Source organism: Epithele typhae (genome assembly GCF_022376455.1).
Source record: "Epithele typhae strain CBS 203.58 chromosome Unknown BXZ73scaffold_146, whole genome shotgun sequence".
Lineage (NCBI taxonomy): Eukaryota > Fungi > Basidiomycota > Agaricomycetes > Polyporales > Epitheliaceae > Epithele > Epithele typhae.
The window spans coordinates 34018-42121 of record NW_025954337.1 but is presented as its reverse complement, the minus strand read 5'-3'; the positions used below and the strand labels follow the sequence as shown (position 1 = coordinate 42121).

The 8104-nt window shown below is 54.7% G+C and overlaps 2 protein-coding genes across 2 annotated transcripts; both read right to left on the bottom strand.

The window, feature by feature from the left end:
• Positions 1 to 1985: 1985 nt before the first annotated feature.
• On the bottom strand, positions 1986 to 2228 carry BXZ73DRAFT_57303 (uncharacterized protein; the record flags this gene model as incomplete). The annotated part of the gene is made up of 1 exon (XM_048021558.1): positions 1986 to 2228. A coding segment is annotated over one exon (243 nt), but the record flags the coding sequence as incomplete, so codon positions are not given.
• A 3864-nt stretch (positions 2229 to 6092) lies between these two features.
• On the bottom strand, positions 6093 to 6925 carry BXZ73DRAFT_108193 (uncharacterized protein; the record flags this gene model as incomplete). The annotated part of the gene is made up of 3 exons (XM_048017095.1): positions 6093 to 6125; positions 6468 to 6722; positions 6896 to 6925. The coding sequence occupies 3 exons, from the start codon at positions 6923 to 6925 to the stop codon at positions 6093 to 6095; spliced, it is 318 nt and encodes a 105-aa protein (XP_047871304.1).
• Between the last annotated feature and the right edge of the window lie 1179 nt (positions 6926 to 8104).

Below are 8104 nucleotides of genomic sequence, written 5' to 3'. Positions count from 1 at the left end.
ATTGCATGGCACTCATACAGCCATTTCTCTATGCGACTAATGAAATCTCCTCGAGCACGCGTGCCCTTCTGCACGAGGTAATTCCTTTCATTGATGTGCTGACTAAGCACCTTGACGACTTCGTCGACCAGGCCACCCTCCATCCCGCGATTCGGAAGGCTGCCTGCCTCACCCGCGCTATGCTAAACAAGTACTACAGCAAGACGGACGAGACCCCGGTCTACAGGATTGCCATGAGTAAGTAACTCACCCTTTTACCTCTCACAATCCCTCTCTGACGCGATCTGCGCTGCAGTCCTGCACCCTGCTCTCAAGCTCAGCTACTTCCAGAAGGCGGGGTGGCCCAAGGAGTGGACCCAGACCGTGCGCGACCTCTTCTGTGAGGCGTGGATCACCTACTACAAGCCCAACAACCCCTCTATTGCCAGTCTTGCCTTGGACAAGCAGGGGCCCACCGGTGCAGCATCATCCTCGGCCAGTGCTGCCCCGTCGTCTTCACTCCCTCGTTCGGCGACCCAGATCCCAGCCCCTGCTGCTCCTGCACGCTGCAGCGTCAGCGCCGTGGTAAGTACCATACCCACTGCGCTACTCGCTCGCATTAAACGAACTCATGTTTGCCCTTCATAGCTGTTCGCCTCCATCAGCGCTCGCGGGCGTGGCGTCACTGTTGATGTTCTTGACAAGTACCTCAATACGGCGCCGAAGACCTCCATCAAGGACCCTCTCGCCTACTGGAGTGCTGCACTCAAAAGCGGCACGGAAGACCCTGCGCTCGCCCGCATGGCGCTTGACTATCTCTCAATCCCCGGTATGCACAGGCATCCCCACACGCATATTTCCACCGCTCACTTATCGCGCTTCCAGCCACGTCTACTGATGCCGAGCGGGCGTTCTCGCGCGGCCGCCTGACTGTCTCTCGTCTTCGCCGTTCGCTGGGCAACAACTCCGTCCGGGCGAACACAATCCTTGGCTCCTGGGCGCGCATCCCCGGCCTCATCCCTGAGTCTGAGATGGTTGAGTACCTTCGGGACAAGAAGGGCACAAACAGCGGCCGCCGTGCTCCCGCCAACTAATTCCGTCTGTAGTTTTCTTGTACCGTTACATTCGCGCATGCCACCAATGTGGCCAATATATGCTTACCACTCCTCGTTCACGCTCATACTGTGCGTCCGTGCCCTCCACCCTCACCCCTTCTCATCCGTGTCCGCATCCATGCCCACGTCCGTGTACTCGCCCTTGCCTCGCGTCCGCATCCCCACCTCGCATCTACGTCCTCACCTCACGTTCTCGCGCCCTCCACCCTTGCGTCCTTGTCTCGCGTCCGTGTCCTCACCTCGCGTCCGTGTCCGCACCTCGCGTCCGCGTCCTCGCCTTGCACAGTGTGAGACGCAAGGCTTGTGTCTCCCGCCCTCCAGTGTCCAACCTCACGTCTGTGCATGCACGGCCGCATCCACCCGCACCGCATCCTACTATGGCATTGCCTCCTCGTGTCTGCACCAGCGTCCTCACCTCGTGCTCGCACCTGCGCCCTCACCTCACGTATCACCTCTTCGACCCTCGCGTCTCGTGTCTTCGAAGTTCGCGTCCACGTGCTCACCTCACGTTGTCGTGTCCTGTGCCCTAGTGTCCTGCGCCCTAGCGTCCTGCGCCCTTGTGTCCTCGCATCGCCTGTGTCATGCGCTATCCTACATACTGATGTTTTTATAATATATTACTTCACGCACCTACGGATCCAGCCATTTGTGCGCGGATCAATAAGACACGGCTCCATGTGTGGCTCGTTCTTGATCCACAGGTCGAGCCTATCCGTATTTTCTGCGAATCACGGCTCTATTCACGGCTCAATCCGCAAAGTGCGGGTCCGGGTCCCATGACTCCGGCCCTTCCGGAGGCTCTGACCCACGCGGATCCAGATCAAGGCCTGAGAAAGGCCTTGATCCACGGATAAGACTCCGGATCATCCGTGGATCGATCCGCATGCAGCCTTAAGTTAGAACGAAGTATGCATCTTGCTTTGATAGAATCTCCAGAACACGGTGAGCAGGCTGAAGACATGTCTTGAACTGAGGATGCTCGGAGGGTTGACGACAGCCTATGACCGAGCAGACCAACTGTTTGTTCTTGTGAAGCTCGCAGAACCGATGTCGTTGTGATTGAAGAGGTAACTGGCAGTCCTTGACACCACAACACGGACGTCCGACAGTCACTCCATCCATCACTACAGCTCGCAAGCCCTCTATCGGTCACAGAATTTCATTAAGGTGATTAAGCATATGTGAGACAATTAAAAACACTCACTAGTTCTTCCTGTCTCCGGATCTGTCTTCTCCGCACAGCATCTCTTGCAAACGTGGCTCCAATGCTTGCGAGCAGCACCAACCAGGCGACAAGTCTGAGCATCCAGTGCAGGTTCAAGTTGTGCATCATGGTCCCCACTGCGTTCCAGATTTAGTTGAAGACCCCCTCTCTCATCATGGTCGCACAGAAGAGCGGCTATATAGAAGGCATCTGACACTAGTAGTGAAGTGAGGGTGGGCAAGATTGACTTCCATATCTTCGGGAACTCTTCTATGGCCTGCTTGTGTTCAGTGTTGTAGATTTGAGCATTGTTTGCAAAAGAAACCCTAAATGAGTAGCAGTCAGAGCAAGGATTGTTTGTGGCCTATAAATGGCCTTACCATGCAAACGCAGCAGAGATAGTGCACCTGTACCTCACAAGATCAGAGTCAATTGATCTGTGATCACCCCCCCGGGGTGATTCCACTTTCGGTAACTGCAAACGTCTCTAAGCCTGCGTACTGTAGTGCCTCTACGGATATCGATGAAGATACCTTGTAGGGAAACGTTAGAACGCGGGCACATGCCCAAGTCCCCGCCCCCTTCCCCAACGTCCCCGAGGGCTCGGCCCAGCCGTCCTCCGCGCTTCCCCGGCACGCGTGAGCAGATTCCTGCGCCACGCCGCCGCCCGCCCTTGATGGCCCCGGTATATCTGGACGCTGCGCGCCACCGGGTCTCCGCCGGCGCCTCGCCTCTCCACCACCTGTGCTCGCCGCCCCCAACAGCGAGCTCGCTGTTCCTGTACCCTGCCTCCCCCTCCCCTCCGTTTCCCTCCGTTCTTTTTGGTACCTGCTTGTATTTTAAATGTGCACCTAATGATACACAATGCAATAGCTACAGTTGGCTGGGTGTGCCTGCACTGAGCCCTTAAATCCCCCAAAATGCGTGCAACATAGGAACATATAGAAGCAGTCCATCGATGGGATAAGTTCTGCATAAGTTAGCTGTATATGAGAGCCTCTGTAATCTGAACTTGCAGGTGGATAGCTGAAGGGGTGAAGGCATGATGTCATATGTTATTTCAGAATGACATACTCCACAGTGATATGGAATACACATTTATTGTCTTATGTACACCTAGAATCGTTCATAGAGGACATTAAGAGTGTGTTGCAAAAGACAGCAAGTCAAAGTACGATGTTCTAATGAAGATATAACATATACTCAGAAGGGGGAGTTGGCTTGAAAATGCGGTCTTCATATGTTTTGTGCAGACCTCCGATCACTGTACATCTTGTTGCATCATGTTTACATGTATGTGGAGAGCTCAGATCGTTGTTTTGGTGCTTATCGGTGAAGGACTGAATACAGGCCATGGTATGTCATTTTTCTATGACATAACGTATAGTGAGATAGCATGTGCTCCGATTGTTATTCTGAAAAGCGGAATAGAACAGGGTACTCTGCTGCTCAACGATGTAGAAGGAATCTTGAGAAACGGTTCAGGAGTGGATGAGATATGTCATATGGGTCTAGAATGGCAAGTTGTCCAGAGGACGCCCTTGAACCACCTTCAACACTGTGCACCCTTCAAGCTCATCTGCCATATCTCATCCACTCCTGAACCGTTTCTCGAGATTCCTTCTACATCGTTGAGCAGCAGAGTACCCTGTTCTATTCCGCTTTTCAGAATAACAATCGGAGCACATGCTATCTCACTATACGTTATGTCATAGAAAAATGACATACCATGGCCTGTATTCAGTCCTTCACCGATAAGCACCAAAACAACGATCTGAGCTCTCCACATACATGTAAACATGATGCAACAAGATGTACAGTGATCGGAGGTCTGCACAAAACATATGAAGACCGCATTTTCAAGCCAACTCCCCCTTCTGAGTATATGTTATATCTTCATTAGAACATCGTACTTTGACTTGCTGTCTTTTGCAACACACTCTTAATGTCCTCTATGAACGATTCTAGGTGTACATAAGACAATAAATGTGTATTCCATATCACTGTGGAGTATGTCATTCTGAAATAACATATGACATCATGCCTTCACCCCTTCAGCTATCCACCTGCAAGTTCAGATTACAGAGGCTCTCATATACAGCTAACTTATGCAGAACTTATCCCATCGATGGACTGCTTCTATATGTTCCTATGTTGCACGCATTTTGGGGGATTTAAGGGCTCAGTGCAGGCACACCCAGCCAACTGTAGCTATTGCATTGTGTATCATTAGGTGCACATTTAAAATACAAGCAGGTACCAAAAAGAACGGAGGGAAACGGAGGGGAGGGGGAGGCAGGGTACAGGAACAGCGAGCTCGCTGTTGGGGGCGGCGAGCACAGGTGGTGGAGAGGCGAGGCGCCGGCGGAGACCCGGTGGCGCGCAGCGTCCAGATATACCGGGGCCATCAAGGGCGGGCGGCGGCGTGGCGCAGGAATCTGCTCACGCGTGCCGGGGAAGCGCGGAGGACGGCTGGGCCGAGCCCTCGGGGACGTTGGGGAAGGGGGCGGGGACTTGGGCATGTGCCCGCGTTCTAACGTTTCCCTACAAGGTATCTTCATCGATATCCGTAGAGGCACTACAGTACGCAGGCTTAGAGACGTTTGCAGTTACCGAAAGTGGAATCACCCCGGGGGGGTGATCACAGATCAATTGACTCTGATCTTGTGAGGTACAGGTGAGATAGTGAATCTCTCTGATAGAGAGTCGAGACCATTCCAGAAAGGCATGGGTAGACACTTGAAATGCCTGTGGGAGCCCACCATAATATCGCCGCTGGCTGGTGTGTGTGTTGACAAAAAAATCGTGGTAATAGCGAGTCCGGCAGCCTGTATCAACAGCGATTATATAAGAACAATGCTGGAGATGGAGAGAAAGCTACGAACGAGGACACGCTGCACTATACGAGCACGCGGTCAAGGGCCCATACTCGTGGGAGAAGTAGACACCACGGTTGACTAGCCTATCTCCTAGGTTGCGTGGCTGACCATTTAAGTGAGTTGCTGTGTACCAGCATTCATCATGAAAGCATACTGAAGTGGGCAGGTGGAAGTAGTATGCCGCTATCAAAACGTTGAGGAGTGCAGTATAAATCAAATAAAGGGGTAACTCACCTATCCCGTGCATTGTGCCATGTTTCAGAATGATGTCTATGATCTCCTTGGAGGGTTTCTGAAGAGGATCCAAACACCTGCTTGTGCGATCCCAAACTATGGGGCTGAGTGTTTGCCAGAGTTTTTCGAACACATGAACAGAGATATCGAGAGCACCAGTGAAGAACAGTTGCATATCTTCAGAAAGGCGAGGAGGTGGCTGATCTGAGGACAGATTGGCTGTCCAAGCCAGATGTGTGCGGAAATGGGACACCAACTGAATGAAGATGGAGAAGGAGTGCGCTGAAAGAGCTTGTGTGATGTGGATCTGATCTGGCATTGATAGAAAGCTAACAATGTCAGACAGAGAAATAGTATGGTGAGGCATATGTAGGCAGAGGAAAAGGGGGAGGGGATGCGGCGATGCACAAATGCGGAGGCTAAGACAAGCAAGAGATCAGGATAAGCGCACTGTGCAAGGCGGGACTCAGATGCATATGGGCGCCACAATCTTAATGTTGAAGGGGAAGATGGGCGATAACGAGCATGATAGAAGACAGACAAGAAACAATAGAATAGCACAGGTAAAACTATGACATGGAGCGCAGAACGAGCTAGGGATGACTATCGGATACGGACCATGGAGACCCATGTACTCAATGTAATAACGTGTAAGCCCTCGGGCCCGTTGATGGCGCACCACTAGCGCGAGCTCTCCAAAAGGATGCACTGGCGCTGAAACAGCGCACAGCAGGCGCAGTGAGCATATCCATTGAATGGGTCGTGTTGAGCGAGAGGGTGGGGCCGAAGGTCTTGGCTGCTAAGCGGACGTCCTTAGAAATCTGTTCGCCACCGAAGGTCAAGAGGGAACGCACCAGCTGGAACTGTCACTGGAATCATGCCCACGAGACCTGCCACCTTCGCCATCAAATTCTCTCGCCCTCCTCCTTGCCTGGGACGTTCCTCAGGTCCCATAGTCCATCGGGTAATGAATCCGACAGACGTCGGGCCGCCCTCCATGTGCATGTACCACCACCACCCGCCCTGGCGCACACTGCACACGTTCATGAAGCATACCCGCACGGAGTGGCTCGGCGTGGTGTTGTAGTAGTCCACGGTGATCGGCGTGTGTAGGTGCGGATGCAGCGCAGTGAGAAGCGTGGCAAGGGTGAGTGTCAGTGAGGGTGAGGGCGAGGGTGAGGGTGAGGGATCAACATAGTGGTTCTGGTGGAACAGGTAGATCGAGCAGTCCGAGGGGGAAAGCGGGAGGGGGAGAGGGGCAGAGCCGAGGCCGTGGTGGGCGGCGGGGCCGTTGTGGGCGATAAGGAGGACCTCAAGGGCGTGGGTGAGGGTTTACAAGAGGTTGTGAGGGTCAAGTATAGTAGCATGGTCCAGGAGACGGCCTGCAGGCGAGCTCATATTAAAATAGACCAAGGGAACGTAGGAAATAGCCAAGTACGCACCGTCTACCGCGCTCGCACTCGCGGTGGCCGCTTTACCCGCACCAGCGGCAGCTTGAGTTCCGGTCCAGGCATAGTTGACCCTCCATTCCACTGGGGCGGGACGTGTCACGATGTCGCTATTGCTGCTCCCTCCATGACCCACCCGCCGTCGTAATCGTGGTTGGACCCATGAGCCCACGAAGCCTGTCCAGAGGACTGTTCCACAGGATGGGATGACTGCATGGCATGTCTCGTCGCTGTGGAAGTCGTCGCCGGGCTCTCCATCACACCACCGGAAAATCTCCAGCAGTGCACCAGTTCTACAATCAGCGATGGCCTGCTTGTCAATGCCATGAGGGTTGGTCCTCGAGTTGGGGTGTCTTCAGACACGCCGTGTCCTGAGTCGGACGCACTGCCATCGCACGCCGTCCCGCGACAGGGGACGTCCTGGCTGTGCTCACCTTCGAAGACTGTGGGGCAGCGGCGCGCCTAGCGTGCGTCGTTGGTGAATATCACGGGATCAGAGGTGCCAAACCCACTGTTGCGGGGGGTGGCGGGACGTGGGAATTGCTGTGGGAGCGCGACCATGGGTGGGAGGAGGAGGAGAAGGGGGCGACGTAGGGGGCACGGTAGGACGTGGGGGTGTGGGAGGTCGACCGGGAAAGTGGGAGGTCGAGGGAGAGTGGGACGATGGGTTGGCTCATTCTTGTGGCACCGAGGGAAAGTGTGGTCATGGCGCTGAGCCCCTGAATTCTAGATGGGCGGCGTGGGAGATGCAATGCGGTGCACATAAACTGGGAGCCCGTTCTGTGGACACGAAGGAATATGCGTACAAGTGGGTGAGGGCAGGCTGGTGAGACGGAGCGAGGTGACGCACCTTGTTGCGCCGGCCGGCCCGGCGCAGGTAGACTCCAGCTCATCGGTGGGGAAGTCGGCGAAGAGGGTGTGAGTCGACAGTGTGCTCGGTGCGCCATGCGTCGATGTCGGCCACCTGCTTCGTGGCCCTATGGTGGGGCTCAGGGCGGCTGTCAGGGGGCTCTGTGAGATCGAGAGCTACGCAGACCGTCACAGGGACGAGTAGCGGGTGTGAGTTGACATACAGGAGAGTGGGAGACGGGGGAGGCGGCGAGCACAGTGCAGGTGGAGGGCGAGTGCAGTGCAGGCAGAGGCCAGGACGACGCGGAGAGCATGTGGGGCGAAAGCCTGATGGAGAGGTGCCAGTGATGAGATCATGGGCGCCAGTGGAGCATGACGTGTGACGGATGCCCGGAC